Raw genomic sequence first — 25,230 nt, forward strand, 5'->3', positions numbered from 1 at the left:
AGCTGGGAAGGGGGACACTAAGGAAGGAAACTGGAATCATGCTTGCTGGAAGTTCACCCCAATAAACATCGAATTGTTTGCACCTTTGGACTTCGGATATTGTTGCTCTCTGTTCATGCGAGAAGGACCAGGGAAGTGAGAGGGTGAAGGAATAAGCCCCCTAACAACTGGCCTATGGTAGATGTCCAACAGTGCTCCGCTGTGACCACCCTAGTCACCACTCTCAACTCTGCTGCCTACAGTCAGGTACACAGAAAACAGCCTCTCCCCTGTTAAAGGACTGTGAACTTTTGAATTTCCATTTCTTGTTTGTTCAGCATAGAGCGCCCACCTGCACAGCTGACCATGCCGGCTCTACGCTGGAGTACATAGGAGGTGGTGGATCTTCTGGGTCTGCGGGGAGAAGAGGATGTACAGGTATAGCTCCAGTTCTGCCACAGAAATGTATACATATACGAGCAGATCGCTCAGGACATGGGGGAGAAGGGCTATATCAGTAACACACAGTGTCACATGAAAATCAAGGAATTGCAGCAGGCATATCAGAAGGTAAGGGAGGCGAACAGTCACTCTGGTGCAGCACTGCAGACATGCCATTTTTACATAGAGCTGCATGCTATTCTCAGTGGCAACCACACCGCAACATCCAAGAGCACATCGATACCTCTGAGGAGTCGGAGTCCAGGGCCATTGCAGGCAGTACTGAGGAGTAGGTCTTTGACAAGGAAGAGGAAGAGAAGAATGGGAGAAAGACAAGCAGGGGATCCATTGTCCCGGAGAGCCAAGAGCTGTTTTTAACCCCGGAGCAATGCAGCCAGGTCACAGCATAGCAGCATGGACAAGCATGATGCCAGAGAAGGAACCTCTGGTGAATATGCAATTCCAATTAATATGTTGGAGTCACATGCTCTCGTATGCTATTTTTTAATTAAAAAACTAGTTGAGGTAGAGCGGCTATCTGCTTTCCGGTGACTGTACCGGCTATGCAGAGGGTACTCCGCGAAAAAGATTATTTATGTACACAGGGATGTCCCGGGAATCCTTCATAGAGATCTCCAGGAAACTTTCATGGAAGTACACTGCAATCCATTGCAGAAGGTTTCTGCAGAGGGCTGCCTTATTCCTTCCATTGCAGTAGGACACTTTCCCACACCACTCCAATATTAATCCATCTGACATCATCACAGTACACAGCATAGCAGCATAAGGACCTGGTCTGTAACCGACACTTTCAGTAGCTGTTCCATTGCTGCCTCTGTTAACCTCAGAAGCATGATATTAGCTAGAGTCACCCATGGGAGATGGTGGTAGTTTTCATTTTAAATTGCTTGAACCACAAACAGTAGTGCCTGTGGGGCCCCCTTGTGATTTTCTGCCCCTTCACCAACTCTTTACAACACACGGCTGTAATTTGGGTGGCAGGAGTGGGCACTGACATCAGAAACTGCAAGCCTCAGGAGCTGGAAAGCAGCAGTGGCAACGGTGGGAGTGGTGGGGGAAGGAAAATGTTGTGGTGGCCACCCGCCACTGCAAACACACACACTCATGCTGCCTCTGCCAAGGCATGCAGTTTGGCAGAGGGAACACTGGTATTCGACCTCCAGACAATGCCCATGTTACAAAGGGGAGGTGGCATCTCTGGTCCCACCATGGATTTGCCCACCCAATGCTGTAGATGGTACAGTGCCCCTACCTGCAGGCCATACTCACCATCGCTGGGACAGCAAAACAGTTCAATTAGTACCTTGTAGAAATGAAAATGTTCAGCTTTACACTTGTGTGGATTCAGGGAAGTGATTTTTGTATAGCAACTCCGCACTAGATCCTGGGTCTGCAAGAACTGTGGTTCTGCTCTGATTTGCATGGTTTACAGTCAAAAGTTTGGCATTCAGCTCTTCCTCCATACTGGCAGAGAGACTCTCCCAGATAAGATGAAGGCAAAAGAGGATGTGCGATGACATGTTTAATGACATAATGAACGCCTCTGGGACAGTGGACACCGAGCAGAGGACATGGAATATTGCACGCTCTGAAAATCTGGACACAGACATTACGAGTAGGAGAGCAGCCCATGAGAATGAGTGTGGCACTCAGCAGGAGATGCTGGGTATTCTGTAGAAACAGACAGACATGCAGAGGCATCTTGTTGACCTTCAAGAGAAACACCTGGAGTCTCGACTCCCTCTGCAGCCCCTGAAGAATAGTATTCCAACATCCCTACACTCCCCATTCCGGCCTCACACAGGTTTCAGTAGGCGAGGGGGGCCAATGCAATATCCCTTCCACTCAACCCCAGGGAAGGGTGCCAAGAATAACAGTCACACATATACTGGTGTATGACAGGCAAGGCCGCTGAGCTTTTAAAGATAAGATTAATGTTTTCCCTCACCCAATTTTGTTCCACCATCTTTCCAAGATTTAACTCTTTGTCAGATCTTTCAATATCTATATGTGACAATCAGTGACTAACCCTCTTGCAGTAAACTAAGAGGGGACGTGTGACACTCTGTACCTCAGGGGGACACCCATGTTCATCCTTGTAAAATGATTTTGTGGTATCCAGTGTCACCAATGGTCCTTGCTTGCAGCTTTCTGAACAGACCTGTGTTCTTCAAGATGCGCACATCATGCATCTTCCTGGATCATCCCATGCTGAAGTTGGTAAAATGCCCCTAGTGATCCACCAGCACTTGCAACTCCACAGAAAAGCATCTCTTTCTGTTTATGTACTCTCTGGCAAGGTGATCTGGTGCCCAGATAGGGATGTGTGTGCCATCTATCACCCAACAGTAGTTATGGAACCCCACTGCAGCAAAACCATCCACTATGTCCTGCACATTGCCCAGAGTCACTACCGTTCTTAGCAGAAGGTGATTAATGGTCCTACATACTTGGATCACTGCAACAGATTTCCCAGCTCCAAATTGATTTCCCACTGACTGGCATTGCAAGCTTCCACACAGCAATCATCACTGACTTCTCCACCGTCAGAGAAGGTCTTATTGTTGTGTTGCTGCACTGCAGGGCTGGGGAAAGCTCTACACACAATTCCTGGAAAGTGGCCGCGTGCGTATGAAAGTTCTGCAGCCACTGCTCATCATCCCATACCTGCATAATGATGCGATCTCATCAATCAGTGCTTGTTTTTTGGGACTAGAACCTGTACTCCACTGTGCTGAGCCACTGCATGACTGCCAACAGCAACCAAGAATTGTTTCATTCCATGGTTTCCTTCGGGGCTATTTGAAAGAGACTGCCATGTTCCACGCGGCAGATCTCACGGCTCTGGAAAAACCACAGGATAAGGCACGTGGTGTTTGCAATGCTCACCACAATAGTGCACAGCTGAGCAGTGTCCATGCTTCTCTGCATATGGTGTATGCATGGCTAGACCAGCTTTTTGAGAAAAAGGCATGAAATATTACAGATTGCAGATGAAATCAGGGGAATGAGAAAACTGCTTTATGGGACCTTAAAGTTATGTTTCCAGTGACCCCTGTGAGAATGTTTTAGTCCCATAAGACACGCAAACCCTTCCCAAAACTCCCCTGTGGCAAATTGCACTGTGGGATAGCTACCCACGATGCATTGCTCTCTGTATCGATGGAAGTGCTGCTACTGAGGACGCACTTCACTGACAGAGTGTGGTGTGGACATGCACAACCAACTTAAGTCGACATCCCACCGCCGCAGTAATTAAGCCTGTAGTGTAGACATACCCACAGGTTTAAATCATTTTCAACTACACATGATTTTTCCTAGAGACTTTTCTGAATGAAGTTTTTAGACTAATTATAAAATTTCAAAAAGGAAATTTTCTGAATTCTTTGTGTAGGTTTACTTAGACATTTTTCATGCTGTTCTGGGGGTTTTTTTGTTTGCTTGTTTTGGACAGCTGGAAGGGGGGTGAAAATGATCACTTACATTTATTGATCTGATAACATAGTCCTACATTCCTGTTTACAATTAGGTATTTTCCTAAAACATGAATTTTTTACATAGTTGGTTTTCTTGAAATAAGAATTACATTTGTACCAAGCTGGTATGTTATACAAAGGGAGGTTTCTTGGTCTGGATAAGACATTCTTTTGGTTTGTCTGTCTCCAGGGTTACAAAAAGCAGAAACCTCCTGGAATTCCTTTAACCATCCTGAACATGTTATAATATAACTAACTAAAACAAACAGGTGTTATATTTTTGAGCATTTTGGCTATAACCTACTTGTTTCCATATCTTTATATTCAATAAGGATACAAACAAGTTTTAATAAGATAAGAAGTTATAATAATATCAATATCAGTTCTGCATTAATAATAAGGTCTGTCCAACACACATTAATTAATTTAAACAGTTTTAACATTAAAGGTTCCCTGATTGCAGCAAGACAATCTGAACCACTGTTGAAATCTGGTCTCTTTTTCCTGGTCTTGTTCCAGAACAAAAAAAGACTAGTCCGCTAAACTAGCTGTGCAACAGTGCAAAATCTATGACGACTATAAGCATGCTAACAGGAGATTTTAATTTAAAAAAATATTCAGAAAACCTCTTCATGCATGTTGCGAAGAATCCTAGTCCTGCAAGTAACTATGGAAAGGAAGGAACTGAGCAAGCTGGGGACCAGATAGTCTCTTACAACCATGACTCTGAATGTTCTTGGCTATACAGGACACTCATTTCCAATAGGCACTGCTCTTCCTCATCCTCTCCAGCCAAGCCGAACTTATCACCGTACATGGAAATATTCAAAATCCACTTCTACAAACATATTTGATTACAGAATATCTTACTAAAATAAAAGCTTAAAGGAAATAAAAAATCTTTATCCATTCAGACTTCATGAATGGTGATGGTGGAGTTCTTCTAATATGACAACTAATTATCAACCTACATAAATTACAGTAGTGCATTCCAAAACTGCTTGAAAGATCTAGGTCTGGTGAATCTGAAGCTTTGACATTTTCTTCAGAGCACAGTTATGGATGATAAATAATGCAATATTAGTAACATGTAGAAATGGTTACCAACCTACTACAGTAACTCTTCAATTAACATCCTTCCACTTAACATTGTTTCAAAGTTATGTCGCTGCTCAATTACGGAACATACTCGTTTAAAGTTGTGCAATGCTCCCTTATAACATTGTTTGGCTGCCTGATCTGTACACTGCTTGTAAGATTCCGTGGAAGAGCAGCGACTTACAAGGGAACATTGCACAAGTTCCTCTTCTCCGCTTCCTCCCCCTCCCCCACAACGCTTACCCGACTGCCAAACAGTTGTTTGGCGGTGTGTAGGACTTTCTGGCAGGGGAGAGAGGGAGGGAGGGAGTGGCACGAGAAGTGCCGCATCTCCACTCCTCCCCCTCCCTCCCAGAAAGTCCTAAGCACGAAGTGCTGGGAGAGAGGGGCAGGAGCGGGGATACAGTGTGTCTCCGCTCCTCCCCCTCCTTCCCAGAAAGTCCTAAGCGCCGCCAAACAGCTGTTTGAAGGAGGGGAAGGGGAAGGAGCCGGGATGCGGCGTGCTCCATAGAGGAGGTGGAGTAGGGGTGGGAAGAGGTGGGCCTGGAGTGGAGTGGGGACGGGAAGAGGCAGGCCTGGAGCATCCCCCTGCAAAGTTGGTGCCTGTTCTTCTCCAGGGAAGCTGCTGCTGCAGTGGTGCTTCCTAGCGTCCTTGCCTGCAGTGGGCTGTGTCTGTGTGGGGTAAGCCAGGGGCACTTCCCAACCACAGTACAGTACTGTATAGTATGCAATGTCTTTTGTCTGCCCCAAGAAAATGTCCCTGGAACCTAACACCCCTTTGCCCCCGGTACTTACATTAAATCTTACGGTAAAACTGGATTCATTTAATATTGTTTTACTTAAAGTAGCATTTTTCAGGAACATAACTACAACATTAAGTGAGGTGCTACCATATAGCTGAAGGTTGGATACAGAGTGTAACAGTTTCTAGAAAGGCTAACAAATCTAGCAACTGTGCTTCCGTCTTAACTGTAATAGGCTCTAAGCCCAAGATTTTCAGAACTGTGCCTAAAGTTAGACTCCTAAATACATATTTAAATGTCCAAATAAACTGCCAGTGACTTTAATGGAAACTTCTGGGTGCTCAGCACTTTGAAAAACCTGGCCATTTATTCAAGCCTCTAAATATACAGTTACAAGCGTGACTTTAGGCACACATTTTGAAAATCTCAGCCTTAGTTACAAGAGAAAGCTATCCTGGGAAGAAGAAGAACCTCAGAAGACTATACTGATTTTCTAACTACCTTAGAATTTCTAAGGTGCTAATCACTGTGGTAGCTAAGGTTCAAGATTAAATTGCAACTACAGTAAAGAAATAGCAAAAATTAATAATATTCTGAAACAGGAGTTAGTAAAAAACAAAACAAACTTTATATGAAATATATGACAATGAAATTTAACAGAATTTGAGTGCAGCTATTACAGAAACCAAGTTACCTGGGAAATTTTTAGTTCATTAGCTACGGTTTCACAAATTTCAAACAGTAACTCTTATTAGATAATGAATTTACAAGGGCCCCGTTGGTACTAACTGAATTGCATACAAGAACTCTTATCATTGTGTATTAGATGACAAAACACAAATTTTGAAAAGATAGGTTTTAATATTTTCCCTTTGCCATATCTGTATTCATTTCACTTTAAAAACTGAGCTTTGGACAACAAAAATAAAGCACACAGAAGTAAAAACTAACCTAATTATTTGGGGTATCTGCCATTTCTTTAAAAAAATCTGCATTTTTGTTTTGTTTTTTCTTAGAATATTAGGATAGAAAATAACCAACAACATTTCATGCTATCACTGCTGTAATCTTTCAGCACAGCTGATTCTTCCTTCCTCACTAAGGCCAAAACATATGGAAAATTCAAAGTAACTTATTGTATTTTGCTAGAATTCTAAGAGACACATTTATTCATCTTATGCCTTTGAAGTCTGTGCAAATCTCTTGAAACAGCACATATATTGTCATGACCCCATTTCCATATAAACTAGTTTCTTCCCAACAGGATGTATAAAGTTTTAGGAGTGCAGCAGTTAATTCACTATTTTAACTTGAAACACACAAAAAAAAGACGGTTACTCACCTTTATAACTGTTGTTCTTCGAGATGTGTTGCTCATATCCATTCCAGTTAGGTGTGCGCGCGCGCCGCATGCACTTTCGTCAGAAGATTTTTACCCTAGCAACACTCGGTGGGTCAGCTGGGCGCCCCCTGGAGTGGCGCCACCATGACGCTGGATATATACCCCTGCTGACCAAACCGCCCCTCAGTTCCTTCTTGGTGCCTACTCCGACAGTGGAGAAGGAGGGCGGGTTTGGAATGGATATGAGCAACACATCTCGAAGAACAACAGTTACAAAGGTGAGTAACCGTCTCTTCTTCTTCGAGTGTTTGCTCATATCCATTCCAGTTAGGTGATTCCCAAGCCTTACCTAGGCGGTGGGGTCGGAGTGAGATGTGGCAGAAAGCAAAACTGCTGAGCCAAAGGCTGCATCATCTCTTGACTGTTCAACCAGAGCATAATGAGAAGCAAAGGTGTGGACCGAGGCCCAGGTAGCTGCGCGACATATTTCCTGGATAGGTACACGAGCCAGGAAGGGGGCAGATGAAGCCTGAGCTCTGGTAGAATGCACAGTGATGTAGCTTGGGGAAATATGAGCCAAATCATAACAAGTGCGGATGCACGCCATCACCCAAGATGAGATCCTCTGAGAGGAAACAGGTAGGCCTTTCATTCGGTTTGCTACTCCGCGACAAAGAGTTGGGGCGTTTTACGAAACGGTTTTGTCCGCTCAATATAAAATGTGAGTGCTCTACGGACGTCCAGGGAGTACAACTGTTGCTCCCGTCGTACTGAGTGTGGCTTCGGGAAGAAGATTGGGAGAGAGATGTCCTGGTTAGCATGAAAGTCCGAAACCACTTTAGGGAGGAAAGCCGGGGGTGTGGTCGCAACTGCACCTCGTCTTTGTGGAACACAGTGTACGGTGGATTTACCGTAAGAGCCTTAAGCTCGGAGACTCGTCTGGTCGATGTCATGGCTATGAGGAAAGCTGTCTTCCAAGACAGGTATAGTAGCGAGCAGGTTGCTAACGGCTCGAATAGGGGAGACGTAAGTCTGGTTAAAACCAGGTTGAGGTCCCAGGTAGGGGCTGGGCTGCGTACTTGAGGGTATAAGCGCTCCAAGCCCTTGAGGAATCTCAAAACCATACGTGTGAGAACACAGAACGACCACCTTAGCCTGGGTGGAAGGTAGAGATGGCTGCCAAGTATACCCTCAGTGATGATACTGCTAGGCCCTGCTGTTTGAGAGACCAGAGGTAGTCCAAAATAGAGGGGATGAGACCTCAGTGGGAGTAAGATTAAGCGTTTCCCACCAGCAGGAGGAAAACGCTTCCACTTGGCCAGGTACGTTGACGGGTGGAAGGTTTCCTGCTACCCAGGAGAACTTGTCGTACTGATTCAGAGCAACGTAACTCTGACTGGTTTAGCCACACAGCAGCCACGCCGGAGGTGAAGAGCCTGCAGGTCCGGTGGCGAAAGCCTGCCGTGGTCCTGAGTTATGAGGTCTGGGTGGAGTGGCAGGGTAATTGGGTTGGCTATTGACAGGTCGAGCAACGTGGTGTACCAGTGCTGCCTGGGCCACGCTGGAGTGATCATGATGATGCGCTCTGTCCCTGCGGAGTTTCAGCAGGACCTTGTGAACCAGCGGGAACGGTGGGAAGGCATAAAGGAGCTGGCTCTTCCACGGCATCAGGAAAGCGTCCGAGATCGATCCCGGGAGAGACCTTGGAAGGAGCAGAACATCTGGCATTTCCTGTTCTCGCGGGAAGCGAACAGGTCTATGTGGGGAAATCCCCACTTCTGGAAAACAGAATGCATAACGTCCGGGCGGATCGACCACTCGTGAGACAGGAAAGACCTGCTGAGTCGATCCGCCAGAGTGTTCCGAACGCCTGGGAGAAAGGACGCTACCAGATCTATCGAGTGGGCTATGCAAAAGTCCCAGAGTTGGATGGCCTCCTGACAAAGGGGAGGACCGTGTCCCTCCCTGTTTGTTTATGTATACATGGCCATTGTGTTGTCTGTAAACACTGAGACACAACGGCCTCGCAACTGTTGCTGGAACGCCTGGCACGCCAGGCGGACTGCTCTCAGTTCTCGGACATTTATGTGTAATGCCAGCTCCTGAGAAGACCAAGGCCTTGAGTACGAAGGTGACCGAGGTGAGCACCCCAGCGAGAGATGACGCGTCCGTCGTCAGGGACATTGAGGGTTGGGGCGGATGGAACGGCATCCCTGCACACACCAGGGAGGGAGTTAGCCACCATTCTAGGGAGCCTAGGGTGCTCGGGAATGGTGACTATCGTTGTGTCTATTGGGTCCCTGCCCAGGCGGTTTATACCGAGTTGAGCCAAACTTGGAGAGGACGGAGGCGGAGCCTGGCGTGTTTGGTTTACAAACATGCAGGCAGCCATGTGACCCAGGAGACCGAGACAAGTGCGAGCCGAGGTCGTCGGGAAATTCTGTAGACCTCGGATGATTGTTGCCATCGCCTGAAACCGCGGCTGTGTAAGCAGGCTCTGGCTAGTTGGAGTCCAGGATAGCTCCTATGAAGTCTAACCTCTGCGTGGGAACCAGAGTGGATTTTTCTATATATGATCATCAGGCCTAGACGTGTGAATAGGTCCTTGACGATGCCCACATGCTGAGTGACTTGTGTTCTCGAGGCCCCTCGGATGAGCCAATCATCCAGATACGGAAAAACGTGTATCCGACGTCGGCGGAGGTAGGCGGCGACTACGGCCATACACTTTGTAAATACCCTTGGGGCTGTAGAAAGGCCAAACGGCAGGACCGTAAACTGGAAGTGCTGACGGTTTGGCTACAAAGCGGAGGTATCTCCTGTGCGGAGGAAAGATGGCGATGTGTGAAGTACGCGTCCTTCATATCGAGGGCGGCATACCAGTCTCCAGGATCCAAGGACGGATAATGGTCCCCAGGGATACCATGCGGAACTTCAACTTTATCATAAACTGGTTGAGTCCTCGCAGGTCTAGGATAGGTCTGAGACCTCCCTTCGACTTGGGGATTAGGAAATAACGGGAGTAAAACCCCTTGCCCCTTTCGTCCATATCGTACCTCCTATATCTCCTATGGCGAGGAGCGTCTGCACCTCTTGTAAGAGGAATTGCTCGTGAGAGGGGTCCCTGAAGAGGGACAGGGTTGGAGGTGGGTGGGCACGTGGTTGAAATAAATTGGAGGTGGTACCCATACTCCACCGTGCGTAGGACCCAGTGATCTGAAGTTAACTGGGACCACGCCGGGAGGAAGTAGGAGAGATGGTTGGAGAAGGGAGGAGAGGGATCCTGGCCTGTAACTGGTACGCCGCCCTCGGGCGCACCTTCAAAAGTTGTCTCTTTGGTCCCGGTGGTGGTTTCGAGGGACCTTGATTTTGGCCCCCTTGGGGTCCTGACAGGTCGTCTGCGACCACCTCGGCCGCGCCGCCTGCCAAAGTCCTGTCTTTGTCTAGGCACAGAGTATGGGCGGCGGTGAGCTGGGGACGGAAAGGCCTGCGTTGGGTCACCGCGTATGCATGCCGAGAGAGCGCATTATGACCCTGTTGTCCTTCAGGCTTTGCAGCCTGGGGTCAGTCTTTTCCGAGAAGAGGCCTTTACCATCAAATGGCAAGTCCTGAATGGTATACTGCAGCTCCGGTGGGAGGTTTGAAACCTGAAGCCATGAGATGCGCCTCATGGCAACACCCGAGGCCAGAGTCCTGGCTGCTGAGTCTGCTGCATCCAACGAGGCCTGGAGGAAGTTCTGGCCACCTTTTTCCCTTCCTCCAAGAGGGCAGCGAACTCTTGGCGGAGTCTTGAGGGAGAAGCTCCGTAAACTTACCCACCGCCACCCAGGTGTTATAATTATAGCGGCTAAGCAAGGCTTGTTGATTTGCCACCCGGAGCTGTAGGGCCCTGCCGAGTACACCTTGCGGCCGAGTAAGTCCATTCGCCTAGCCTCCTTCGATTTCGGGGGTGGCGCCTGCTGGCCATGGCATTCCCTCTCATTAACGAACTGGACGACTAGTGAGCAGGGAGGAGGATGGACATACAAGTACTCGTACCTTTAGAGGGCACCATATATTTACGCTCGACTCCCCTGGCCGCAGGAGGGATAGAGGCTGGGGACTGCCATATAGTATCGGCATTTTGCCTGGATGGTCCGAATAAACGGTAGGGCCACTCTAGTGGGGGCATCCGCCGATAGAATGTCCACTACCAGGTCCTCTACCTCCGGACCTCCTCCACCTGGAGGTTCATATTGAGTGCTACCCTCCTTAGGAGGTCCTGATGGGCTCTCAGGTCGATTGGAGGAGGGCCCGAGGAGGATGTTCCTGCCACCCCTCATCTGGAGAAGAGGAAGAGGAGATGCTGGCGACGAGCGGGTCCTGTGTGGCCTGTTGCTCTTGGGTGACCTCCTGCTCCAGTGGAACCTGGGAGTCCGGTGGGTGAACTGGGGCTTCCTCCGTAGCAGTCGGAGGGGGACGGCTAACCGTCGGCCTCTGGCACTCTGTGCTCTGATGAGACAGAGCAGGACGGAACTACTGCTACGCCTTGGGCCTGGTGGTACGCCCAAGGTGTCCAGAAAGACTACTGATGGAGTTCTTGGTCCTGGGCCTGGGTCTCTTGGAAGACTCTGGTGGGCACATCAGAATCGCGGTCCTGAGCATAAGAGCTGTCCGCATAGGACAACACTGATGCGTGTCTGGATGGCCATGGAGGTGCTGAAAAGCCCTGGACAGAGTCTCTGTCTCTAGCGGACCTTGCCCTACTCGGCACTGGGGACTGGTACTGGGAGGAGTACCGGTACTGGGAATGAGATCGGGACCTGTTACCAGAGCGGTGCCGGGAGGTCGACCGAGATCTCAAGGCTCGACGTCGGGAGAGGTTACGGGAGTCATGGTGCCTGGAGTGGTGCCGGGAGCTGGAACGGTGCCGAGAGTAGCGGGCTGGCGAACAGGATACCAACCGGTGCCGCGAGTGCGATCTGTACCGAGGAGGAGAACGGTACCGGGACTGCGAGCGGCGTCGGCAGCGGGAGCGCCGATGGGACCTGGAGCATCTGCGGGACCATGATCATGAACGGTGCCACTCTGCTGTTTCGACAGAGGATGGTCTTATCAAGGCAGGCTTGCCGATAGACTGTATTACCCACACCGACGGTACCGGGGGTTGAGGCAATATCAACTCTGTCATGGCAATCAGATCCCTCGCCGTTAGGAATGTCTCCGGCATCGATGGAATAGTAAGCTCAACCACGGCGCATGCCGGGGAGCTGTCAGACACCGGACACGACGGCCTTCATGGGACCGGAATCGACGGTGCCGACGTCGTGGGTGCCGAAACAAGTGTCGGTGCTGGGCAATCCGACTTAGACGAGCTCTCTGGCTGCAGTGCAGGTGGCACAGAAGCAGCAGGAGTCTTAGGCTTTCTCGACCTCGGGGAGAGGGGCAGTTGGTTACCAGGGGTATATATCCGGCGCCATGGCGGTGCCACTCCAGGGGGCGCCCAGCCGACCCACCGAGTGTTGCTAGGGTAAAAATCTTCCGATGAATGTGCACGCAACGCGCGCACACTTAACTGGAATGGATATGAGCAAGCACTCGAAGAAGAATACACAAATATTCTAGGGGGCTGTGGAGTTAACTCCTTCATCCCTGAATTCTTCACTAACACATGAAATGAGCAATGAAGCTAAGTGTGGAGCTGTAAAACATGATAAGCAAATACTTGAAATAAGAAAAACCTTACTAAGATATACTTACGGCATTAGCATTTCCTCCTATTTGCATGCATCTCAACTGAAACCAAGACCAGTTGGAATCTAATTCCGTAGACCTAAGCAGAGGAAACATTTTAAATGTTACTTTCAAAAAAACAATTTTAAATACATCTTTTGAAAATTGTTTTAAGAAAAACCAGCAGTTTGTAAGAAATATTACAGTTCAAAACTTGTATATTGTACACAAAACCTCTACACTAACTCAAGGCATGTCTACACTACAAACTTAAGTTAAGTTAACATACAGCCACTGCAGTAATTATTGCAGTTTTTCATGTCCACACTACCTTCCTTCAGTCAGTGGTGTGCATCCTCATCAGGAGTGCTTGCACCGACTTCAGAGGGGAAGTGGAGTTATTATGTTGGTGTACTATGGAATAACTTGTAGGCATGGGGATCCTGTACTGTTTTACTGAGGACAAAATTAAAGGGTCTACTCAGGACAGTCCCAAGAATCGAAGTACCTTTTGGGCTGTTCATAAAACTCACGCATAGCCTTAGGTAAGGCAGGGTTAGCAAAGAATTTCTCCCAGAACTCTAATTAACTTTTCAGTGTCTAAGGTCTGGTCTACACTAGAAAATATTTAATAGCATAGCTGCACCTGCAAACTCCCCTACTGTAGGACGCAGCTTCTACAGGCAAAAGAGTGCTCTTGCTAGCATAGCTTACACCAGTTGCCTGAACGAAATAACCTGTATTAGTAAAAGAACTTTTTTGCTCCTATAATTGCATCTACACAAAGGCTTTAGCTGGAATAAAAATGTTGTTTAAAATTAAAAAAAAAAACACCCCACATTTCTAACCACTTTTATTATATCAGCAAAAGTTTTAAAGTGTAAACTTGGGCTATGTGAATAGGGAAAGCTCCATTAGGCTTCTGTCTGGGTTTAAAGTTTTTCCAATTACAAAAGTCAAAAAAGAAAATGAAAACTGCAGGCAATATGGTGGAGGCCCTGACACAATACAACTCCCTTTCCAAATATTTACATTTGTGCCTACGTAGAGAATATAACACTTTGACAATCTCATTCTTGCAAAGATAATCACCTAGTTTTTGTGAAGGTTCCTTCAATATTCAAAGCAGGGAAAATTACACCTGTTACCAATTTTCCACATTTTTCATTTTATCAGGGAAAGCAAGTTATCATCTCACCAGTTACCACAATGAAGAGACTATGGTGCCATATTTCACTATTACAGGTTTAAAGAACAGAGGCATACCGTCCTTTTAAATATTTCTGATGCATGTACCCATGAAAGAATACTCAGTACCTTGTAACACAAAGCTAAAGATGACAAACAATCTCTATGCAAAGCTGCAGAAATCTGGTTCAACCCTGATATAGAAGAATCATAAAGATGAGAGAATTAAGTTCAATTTCATGCCTGTTCAAATCTTCATCTTCTGCAAGGAAGTTTGAACAAGGCTGCCAACAAGGGACTTAATTATCTTTGTACCACAGCTTGTGCAATGTGAACACATCCACAATAGGAACTTTACTGAGACTCTCTCCTATCTCATTTATCTAGTTCCCAAATACACAGCAGATGACTTGCAGCCAGTACCATCATGAGATGGATGTGAACCAGTAACTTAGAATGAAAAGCTCATTCCCTCATTAATAAGTGTCCACAATAAAAGCCTCTGAAGAACCACATAATGTTGTGACAGAAACACTGGAAACAAATCTTACCACTTATTTAGCATAGAATCATGGTAACTACTTACCGAATGAAACTCAAGTGAACACCAAGTGATCGATGGGTCCCTGAGCAATCAATACAAAGAAAAACACCGTATGTTATGCTTGCCCAGCTAGGATTTTTGGCTCCACAGTCAAAACACACCTAAAAAAGAGAAATTAACAAATAAATTAATCAATTCCCACTAAAAGATACTTTTTGACTATGGACATACCTATGGAGTGCTTAGCATTTTAAAACTAATCCCCAGACCACAGGTTGACTAGTTCATTTTATATTATCCCTACTTTATAGATGGGGAAACAAACTGAGGTTATGCAACTTGCTCAACTCTCACAACTAATCAGGAGCACACAGAACTAGAAATCTGAAATTCCCGGCTCCTAATGTGTTCAATTCACTATCTTCTAAGGAACTCCTAAATTCAACATAATTAATGACAAAGTAGGCACTTCCACTCATATGAACCCTTACTCATTCCATCTATTTAGAATGTAAGCAGCTACATAAATTGTAAGATAGTTGGGTATGAGAATTTGTCTTCGTGCATACCTGCAGTACATCTAGCACACTGCTGGCAACATACAAATACATATATTATAGAATCTTAACATCATAATGTCAGTTTGTTAAAAATATTTGTGAAAAGTGTAACTCACTTCCTCGCAATCAACTTATGCTATCAGCCATTTAGTTTTTATATTCTCAAGCTTTTGTGTTTAAAAGACAAGCAACATGCACATTTAAGAGAACTCATATCAAAATAGCCCAAGAATAAGTTTGTTACAACTCATTCTATATTATTAAAAACAACAAGTGTTTAAGGAATAGCATTTCAAGGACATTCCTCTCTCATTATGGTAATAAATGATTCAGATAACATGTGTTTAATATCAACTGGGTCTATTCTCTTCTCAATGGGTTTATGTAGCATCAGTTAATACTGTTGGTGACGATGTCCCACGTGCTTTCCTTTTCCCTTTGTAGATGCAAAGGGTTCCTGACAGCAAAACCAGTATGGTAAGCACTCTTCCCATGTATTGCTTAACCCAGCTCTCTGTGGCTCCTAATGTGTCTGTTTAGGAATAGAGGCAGAGGATCTGTTGTTATGCTGATCCCCTGGTTCCCCCATAACACAGAAATGAGCAGGCAGAAATGCCACACAGCCACTCTCTTGCCTGAAGGAAGGATCCCTTGCATCCATCCAAGTTATGCAGGATTTGGGCCTGTGCATCTATTTTCAGGATTTGCATGGAAAAATTAGTTCAGTTTCATATTTCAGCTTTCATGTTTTGTTTCAGTAATCCTGACTTATTTTTTGGTGGCTGAGGGAAGTGAGCCCTCACACTCAACCCGATGGCATTTCTGTGTATGTAACACAACTTTTGAACCTGAATTCTAAGATTATAGGGAATGTTCTAGGCATCAGTGGGCATAACTCTATACAGATTTTGGTGAAAACAGAAGAGGAATATGGGGCACAAACAGAGGCCTTTGCATCTGGTTAGCAAATGCAGCAGCATCTACCACCTTAGGACTATGTCTATAGATAAAGGACTGGTTAATGGCATCCACAAACACATTCAGCATAATACTCCACATCTCAGCTCTCCCCATCCTTCCAACAGAGTTTACAGTAACACCACCCTGAATGACTTGCCTCCCAGACAGATCGTTGTAAGAATGGTGGAGGGAAAATGGGGGATAGGGGTGCACAAAGAGCTCATTTCAAGTGAAGAATAATTGAGGACTCTGACATGGTGGGAAAAGGAGTACACAGAGCCCCTGTCATGGGTAGGAGGAGGAAATTGGGGGTGCGGACTTAGAGCCCTTATTATAATGAAGAGAATGGGGGACAATGGTATGGAGGGAGGGGACCCTGGGAAAACAAAGAACTCCTGCTATGGTGGAAAAGGAGGGAAACATGGAGGCACACACACAGTCCTTAGCATAGGGGGAATGCGGAGGCACAAAAAGCTCTTCACATTAAGGTAGGGGGAATGAGACACAGGGAAAACACAGAGCCCCTGGCATGGTGGGAAAGGAAGTAATGAGGGGGCTGACATAGACTCTGGCTTTGGGGGAGGAGGGTTGCAGGGAGTCCCTGAAACAGAGGGACACGGGATGGAAGACTAGCACACAGGAAGTTTGCGGTAGGAGTAAATGGAGGAACACAAAAAGCCCCTGATGTGTGCAATGCTCTCAGCCTACAGAAGCGACAACATTTACAGATCTTTTTCCTTTAAAACATTTACTGCAAATAGACTAAGTCCTAATCTACACTTAAAAATTAGGATTGGCCTAACTATGTTGCTCAGGGCTGTGAAAAATTTCACACCCTGAGTGCCAAAGTTAGGTCAACCTAAGCCCTGCTGTAGAAGCAACTAACTAGACAGAAAAAACAGGAGTACTTGTGGCATCTTAGAGACTAACTAAATAAATTTGTTACAGACTAACACACTGCTACTCTGAAACCTGTAACTAGACAGAGGAATTCTTCCCTCAACCTAGCTACAGTACTGTTTCTCAGAGAGATGGATTAACTACATCAGTGTAAAAATCCCTTCTGTTGATGTAGAACTGTCTATTCTACAGCACTATAGCAGCACAGCTGCAGCACTGTACCTGTTCCGCTGCAGAGGCTGTAGTGCAGTGGTCCCCAACGTGGTGCCCGTGGGTGGCATGGCGCCCGCCAGGGCATTTGTGTGTGCCCACCTAGTGCCCAGCAGGGGACAGAAGCCCCACACCTGCTGGGGACAGAGAACTCCAGGGCAGCAGGCTGCGGGAGCCAGTGTTCTCGGTCCCTGGCAGGCGCAGGGCCGCAGCTTCAGCTGGAGAGAAGCCACGGCCCCGTGCCTGCTGAGGACAGAGAACCCTGGGGCTACGAGTGCCAGGGTTCTCTGTCCCTGGCAGGTGCGAGGCCCACCTTCTGCCCTGCAAGGGAGAGAAGCCAGGCCCCGCACCTGCTGGGGACAGAGTACTCCAGGGCTGCAGGCTGCGGGCGCCAGTGTCCTCTGTCTTCCCGGATTCTCTCCAGCTTCTCTCTGCACTGCCCAGAACTGATGCCAAAACAAAAACAAAAAACAAAACAACCCACTCTGACTCTGCAGAATGGTGCCCTGTAGCATGTGCTGCCCCAAGCACATGCTTGTTCCACTGGTGCCTGGAGTCAGCCCTGTATGTGAGTAGTTGCTGGCACCCGCCACACTCTTCTGAAAACAGGAATGTGCTACTGGCCACAAAAAGGTTGGGGACCATTGCTGCAGTGCATACATGCCCTTAATTATACCACATTATAAAAAAATCTTGCTATCAGCACGGAATTAATGTCCAAACTCATCCTCTTTTTTAATAATCCAAAATAATAAAAATTATTTCAAATATGAGCCTGGTCTCTTCTCCCCCTCAATTTCTTCTAACTGAAAGAAAGAAAGTGTTCATACTCTTGGACTGAAGCTAATAAGACCAACCTGCTTGTTTCTAAACATGAGAAACCAGCTCTATTCTGAGTCCTAGACTCCAACAAACTACCCCAGTGAACACAGGAGAAAAATATCTGAATGTTAGGAAGTGGTTATGTTTAAACAATGAAGTGTTTAAAAAGTTCAGCATAATAAGTAGTCCAAAATATTGCATTTTTCTATGTGGATTTATAAACATTTGTTCTCTTATAGCTTTCTTGATTACATCATCTTAAAACTGATTGCATCATCTTTTAAATTTGACTGTCACAGTGCAGTGAAGTTCAGTATCTTTGCTGATGCAGGATCTAGCTCTAAATGAACTGGCTATTTTACTGTGTCGTCTGTGAAAATTCACAGTATGAAATCATGTATCATTTATAAATAGTTGGGTATACAGAAACAATGTATATACTACTTTGTGAAGTCTACTATTTTGTAGACACTGCATCTTAGGTATTAAACACTGTGCACACCACTGTTGTTGCAGAAGTAGAATCGTCCACCTCATTAAAATAATATTTACATTCATTTTACTCAGCATTCTGAACTCTTTTTTATTCTCAACTTGCATGAACCGTGACAGGAAATTAATATAAATTTTAATTAGAACTAGCATTTCTGAAATAGTTTGTGAAATCATTTCCATCTAAAGACAGAGCAGGGGTATTCCCCACATGGTTTTAGATGCAGACATTTGTTAACACCAGCAAGGAAAGCAGAACCCTGATCCTAAATTCTAGCAGGCAATTAAAGCAGAAAATCATTCTCAGTTACTTTATTTCAAGTTTTGCTTGTAATACTGTTTCTACTGCATTGATTTTGGATTTAAAAAAAATTTTTTTAAAGGAAGCTTCATCAGCTTAATAGTCATTTCTGAAAAATCAAGCATCAGCTAATCAGCGTGTTTACACTAGAGAACAGATAAACTATTTAGTGTCTTGCAACATGCATTTATTAAACCAGTACTCACAAAGTACCATCTCTGTATATATAATGATATATACCACTACCAGATATGGAAATACCAAAATCTCTTAGGGCCACATTTAGTGTGAGTGTGGCACTTAACGAGCTGGGCAGACTAACTGAATCCAGCACTGACCCCTTTGAGTAATGTCCTCTCTAGATATATTAATTTTAAAAGAATACAATGAACTTATTTATCCACACTGTGTAGTTTGATATATAATCTATTTTGACTGTTACAAAACTTGCTCAGGCAATTAATTATTCTGATCTTTTAGTGAAGCACTGTCAGTGGGTACTGTACTATACACAAAAATAAAGACAGCCCATGCCCTGAAACACTTACAGTTTAAAGAGATTAGTTATCCCCTAATTTATAGCATTGAACAATGACACAAAAAATGACAACACAAACACCAGCTGCTTTGATGTTTTTATAATTTTTGAAAGGTCAGTAAATTAAGTCATATACTTCGCTGAAAGGATTACTTAATTATACAAAAATTTTAAGTAAATAAGATTTAGGTCTACACTAGAAATCGTACAGTGGAACAGCTGTACCAATGCAGCTGCGCCACTAAGATCTCTCACGTAGCCGCTCTATGTTGACAAGAGAGAGCTCTCCTGTCAACATAATTAAACCACCCCCAAAGAGTGGCGATAGCTATTCGCATTATGCACACTACCACTTATGCGGGCAAAATTTATGTTGCTCGGGGGAGTGTTTTTTCACACCCCTGAGTGACATAAGTGGTAGTGTAGACATGGCCTTATTAACTGAAGATAAAGGGTACTAGTGAAAAGTTCTAAGACTACAAAGAAACCAATCAAATATCTATCCTTTTTGGCAAAAGGGGAAAGGGAAAATTTTCAGTTCTGTTACCTCAGCATAGATACAACCATAAAACAGGTAGCAAGTCAGACCCGACCCCAGCAGACATGGGCGAGGTATATACTACAATCTTTTGGCAGCATAGCTGTGTTAGTCAGGGGAATGATAAGATGTGATCTGTGAACATAACTGTCAGTAAAAGCGTCTAGTGTAGATGTAGTTTTGACCAATACAGCTTATTTTGCTCAGGGGTGAGAGGGCTGTAATAAATTGTGCCAACAATACCCAAGTTCTTCTCAAATTGTGTATTTTAACATTTACAGCAGCAGTACAGCCAAAGGACATCAGTAAAAAATATGAGAATACACAGCTTTCCAAGTCTTGCACTTCCTCTTCATGTCAGCAAAAAATGAACATGAAAGAAAGTATGGAAAGCTGGGGGGAAGGGGGAGTAAGGAAATGCCTAGAAATACAGGACACAGGACAAGTTGTAACAAAAAAATAAAAGAATTAAATGAACAAAATATGTTACCTTTGAAGACAAACATTATTCACTTCAACATACACATGCACACAAAGATACAGGAAAGTTGTTTGGGACAATGAATTGTCATTCTTCCTTCCCTCTCCCCCTTCTTCTCTCTGTCTTTGGAAGTGAATAAGACGCAATGTATGTCTTCCTGCAAAGTTCACTTGAGTTAAGGACACTTGAGATAATCCTCTTGAGTTAGCTTAACTTGAGTAACTGAAGCCATACTAAGAACAGGAGTACTTATGGCACCTTAGAGACTAACAAATTTATTTCAGCATAAACTGACTCATAGAAGGTGTGAGGAGAACTTAACATAGGGAAATAGATTCAATTAGTGTAATGACCCAACCATTCCTAGTCTCTGTTTAAACCTAAGTTAATTGTATCTAATTTGCATATTAATTCGAGTTCAGCAGTCACTCTTTGGAGTCTGTTTTTGAAGTTTTTTTGTTGCAAAATTGCCACCTTCAAGTCTGTCACTGAGTGGTTAGAGAGGTTGAAGTGTTCTCCCACTGGTTTTTGAATGTTATGATTCCTGACGTCAGATTTGTGTCCATTTATTCTTTTGCGTAGAGACTGTCCGATTTGGCAAATGTGCATGGCAGAGGGACATTGCTGGCACATATCGAGTTGGCAGATGTGCAGGTGAAAATATGCATTCTATTTCCCTATGTTAAGTTCTCCTCACACCTTCTATGGGTCATCTCAATTATCACTTCAAAGGTTTTTTTTTTCTCCTGCTGACGATAGCTCATCTCAATTGATTGGACTCTTACAGTTGGTATGCATACTTTCACCTTTTCATGTTCTCTGTATGTATAAATATCTCCTGCCTGTGTGTTTCATTCTATGCATCTGAAGAAGTGAGCTGTAGTCCATGAAAGCTTATGCTGAAATAAATTTGTTAGTCTCTAAGGTGCCACAAATACTCCTGTTCTTTTTGGGGATACAAACTAACATGGCTGCTATTCTGAAGTCATACTGGGAAAGAACATTTCAGCTGCTGCCCTCACTTTTGTGTGGCCCTAAGACTTCTACAGGCAGATTTTCAGAAGTTCTTTGCGCCAAAGTAAGTTGAGCTGCTCCATAAATTATTTCCCAGTGGACTGAATTAGAACTTGTTTGTCCTTTCTGGGCACATGGGGGAGATAGAGGGTAGGCATTGGAGGACGAGCTGCATTTGACTGGAACTAATCTGCATCCACATGACAGAACAGTTGTGTTAGCAGCTAACAAACTGTGCTAATTCAAGCTTTAATCTATGCCTGACAGACCAGCTAACCTGGGGCTACGTCTAGACTACCCGCCATATCGGCGGGTTAAAATCGATTGCTTGGGGATCGATATATTGCGTCTCATCTAGACGCGATATATCGATCCCTGAAAGCGCTTATATCGATTCCGGAACTCCACCAACCCCAACGGAGTTCTGGAATCGACGGGGGAACCACGGACATCGATCCCGCGCGGTGAGGACGGGTGAGTAATCCGATCTTAGATATTGGACTTCAGCTACGTTATTCACATAGCTGAAGTTGCGTATCTAAGATAGATTTCCCCCCATAGTGTAGATCCAGCCCTGAGCTAAAAGCACCATTATATTCAAGTTGAGGAAGTGTGTGGGGATGGGACTTGAGTTATGGGGCAAAGCAGTGAAGACAGGGCTTCATGTTCCTCATTGCATACCTGTTAGGGTGAGAATTAGGCTAAAATGTTGGATCAGAAAGGCCTCAACACATTACTACTGTTTCTCATATAAGATCAAAACATTATTAGGCACTTACAAACAGTAACAAGAAGTGCCCCAGAGAATTCTAGAATACATATATATTTAATTTTCACTGTCTATTTCAGTGGGGCTGCGCCCCAGAAGCAGTCAGCAGCGGGTCCAGCTTCTAGGCCAGGGGGCCATGGGGCTCTGCACGCTGCCCCTGGTCTGAGCACTGGCTCCGCACTCCCACTGGCCGGTTATGGGAGCTTGGGGGGTGGGGGGAAGTGCCTGTGGGCAAGAGCTGCGTGGAGGTGCGCAAGCGGCTCCACGCACCTCTCACCCACAGACTCTAGGAGCCAGACCTCCTGCTGGCAGCTTCTGCGGCACAGTGCAGTCTGCAGTGCCAGGACAGGCAGGAAGCCCGCCTCTGCACCCCAGCTGCGCCGCTGACCAGGAGCCGCCGGAGGTAAGTTCACTTCCCAGTCCCCTGCCCCAGCCCTGAGCTGCCCCAAACCCGGAACCTCTTCCTGCACCCCGAACTCCTCATCCCTGGCCCCACCCCAGGGCCTGCACCCCCAGCCAAGAGCCCTGACCCCCTCCTGCACCCCAACCCTCTACTGAAGCCCTGAGCCCCCCTCCCCAACCTGGAGCCCCTTCCTGCACCCCAAACCCCTCATCTCTGGCTCTACCCCGCAGCCCTCACCCCTGCACCCCAACCCTCTGCCCTAGTCTTGAGCCCCTCCCACACCCCAAACCCCTCACTCCAGCTCTGCTGGGTCGCATGCATCAACAATTTTCTTCAGCTGGGTCCACAGAAAAAAAGTTTGAAAAGCACTGGTCTATTTTGGTAGGGCCAAAGCACAAAACAATTCTTGATGAGAAAACCGTGAAGAATATTCTGAGATTACACCACAAATCATGCATCTTTCATATTTGGATTTTTCCTTTCATTAGGCACGAAAGAGGGCCAATGAAATTAGTTTTCATAGTTTTGAAGGGGTTCTTAGTGAATAAAGTTTTCTTCTTAGTTTATAAAAGCTAATTGAACATCTTAGTGCCAAGGTAACAACAAAATCAAGCAGTGCTTGTCATAAACAGATAGCTAAGGGTTAATGTTTCTTTTACCTGTAAAGGGTTAACAAGAGAACCAAACACCTGACCAGAGGACCAATCACGAAACCGGATTTTTCAAAGCTCGGGGGGGGGGAATTTTTTGGGTCTGTGTCTTTGTCTGGCTCTCAGCTATGAGAGGGGATCTTTTTCTATCTGTAAGTTTCTAATCTTCAGTTTCAAAGTTGTATGTACAAAGGTAGAAAAAACAATAGGCTGTTATTGTTTTTGTTGTATTTACATGTGTGTAGTTTGCTGGAATGTTTAAATTGTATCTCTTTTTGAATAAGGCTGTTTATTCATTTTTTCTTTTAAGCAATTGATCCTGTATTATCGTCATCTATACAGAGAATATTTTTTCATGTCTTTTTTTCTTTCTTTTATATAAAGCTTTCTTTTTTAAACCTGTTTGAGTTTTTTCTCTGGTTAAGGCTAAGGAACGAAGGGGAGGGGGAAATCTCTTTGTGTTAGCTTGACTAGGTTTGAATCTGCATAGCCTCAGGGGAAGAAGGAGGGGGAAGGTAAATTGCCTCTCTGTTTTGCATTCAAGGAGTTTAAGTACAGTATCGCCCAGGATAACCCAGGGAGGGGAGCTGGGATAGATAAAGAGGAGACAAGGGGAGGGGTTTACTTCCCTTTGTGGTAAGACTCAGGGCTTCTGAGTCTTGGGGTCTCCCAGAGAAGGTTTTGGGAGACCAGAGAGGGAGCCAAGTCCTGGAAATCACTTGGCTGGTGGCAGCGAGATCAGATCTAAGCTGGTAATTAAGCTTAGAAAGGTTCATGCTAGCTTCTCAGTTTATGAACGCTTAGGTTCAAATCTGAGTAAGAAGTTATGATAGTGCTTCAGAACAATGAGGAAAAAAGTGCCGACTGGATAATGGTCCAAGTAATTTTAAATAAGACAATAGCACAATTTATGAACTACAAAAAGAATGATGCCACTTTTATTAATTTCAAGTAGTTTCAGGAAAGAGACAAGATGTTAAATCCACTGCAGTCTAACCATAGCTTCTATTCTGAAACTTTCTTTGCCTCCATTCCTCAGCTGTAAAACAGAGATGCTGCTACTTACTCACCTCACACAGGGATTGAGAGGGTTTATTTGTGTTTATCCTGAATATGGGAAGCTCTACCTATACAGTAATAGCTGTTTGGAAGTAAGGGAAGGTTGGGGTTCAAGAGATTATGGCACCCTGCTCCCCATACTCACCTCTCCAAGGCTGCACACTGGTTTCCCTCCCTAGGAGAGGCCATACTCCTTGGTGATAAATTGGATTGAAAACATAACAACGGAGCCTGTATTGCCTGCTCCTTCCCAAAACAGAGAGATGAGGGAAAAGGATGCAGGCTAGATCCCAAGTTTCCTCACACTAGAGGCAGGAGGGGGGAGAAGGGGCAGTGAAGCAGGGGGAGGCTGTGACAAGAGCCTTGCTGGGGTGAGTCACTCAGGGGAGATTTGTGCATGGGGGAGAGAAGGGTGTCACAGACCTAGCAATAATAATTACAGGCGGAATGAGATGGGTGTCTTCTAGACATACTCTGAGCTCAGTCACACTATCAAGTCCTAGCATTTAAGGCCAAAAGGGACCACCAGATCATCTAATCTGACCACTTGTACAACACAAGTCACCAGCACCACCCAGTATCTGCACACTAAATACAATCAAAGTATTACTGCCTACAGTAGACTATTAGGTGCCACAGGGAGAGATTAGGAGGGACAAAGGTGCACCAGTGCCAGAGGGCCCTGCAAGGACAGGGAATGAGATAAACCCAGATAATCCTGGCAAGTGACCTGCATCCTATGCTGCAGAGGAAGGTAAAGAAAGAACTCCAAGGTCAACTCCCAAGCTAGCCTAGGGTTTGGCAACCTTTCAGAAGTGGTGTGCAGAATCTTCATTTATTCATTCTAATTTAAGGTTTCACGTGCCAGTAATATATTTTAATGTTTTTGGAAGGTCTCTTTCTATAAATCTATAATATAGAACTAAATTATTGCTGTATATAAAGTAAATAAGGTTTTTAAAATAATTAAGAATCTTCATTTAAAATTA

General features: G+C 45.3%; 1 protein-coding gene across 2 annotated transcripts in view; it reads right to left on the reverse strand.

Moving 5' to 3' along the window:
- ARFGAP3 (ARF GTPase activating protein 3) overlaps positions 1-25,230 on the reverse strand; it is a 90,843-nt gene that overhangs the window by 64,089 nt on the left and 1,524 nt on the right. For both annotated transcript variants that reach the window (XM_032762497.2, XM_032762496.2), the window contains exons 2-3: positions 14,587-14,705; positions 12,840-12,912 (exon numbers count right to left, since the gene is read on the reverse strand). In XM_032762497.2, coding sequence (XP_032618388.1) covers positions 12,840-12,912; positions 14,587-14,705 — 192 coding nt within the window. The remainder of the gene's footprint in view (positions 1-12,839; positions 12,913-14,586; positions 14,706-25,230) is intronic.

This window comes from Chelonoidis abingdonii, chromosome 1 (assembly GCF_003597395.2).
Source record: "Chelonoidis abingdonii isolate Lonesome George chromosome 1, CheloAbing_2.0, whole genome shotgun sequence".
In the NCBI taxonomy this organism is placed as follows: Eukaryota; Metazoa; Chordata; order Testudines; family Testudinidae; genus Chelonoidis; species Chelonoidis abingdonii.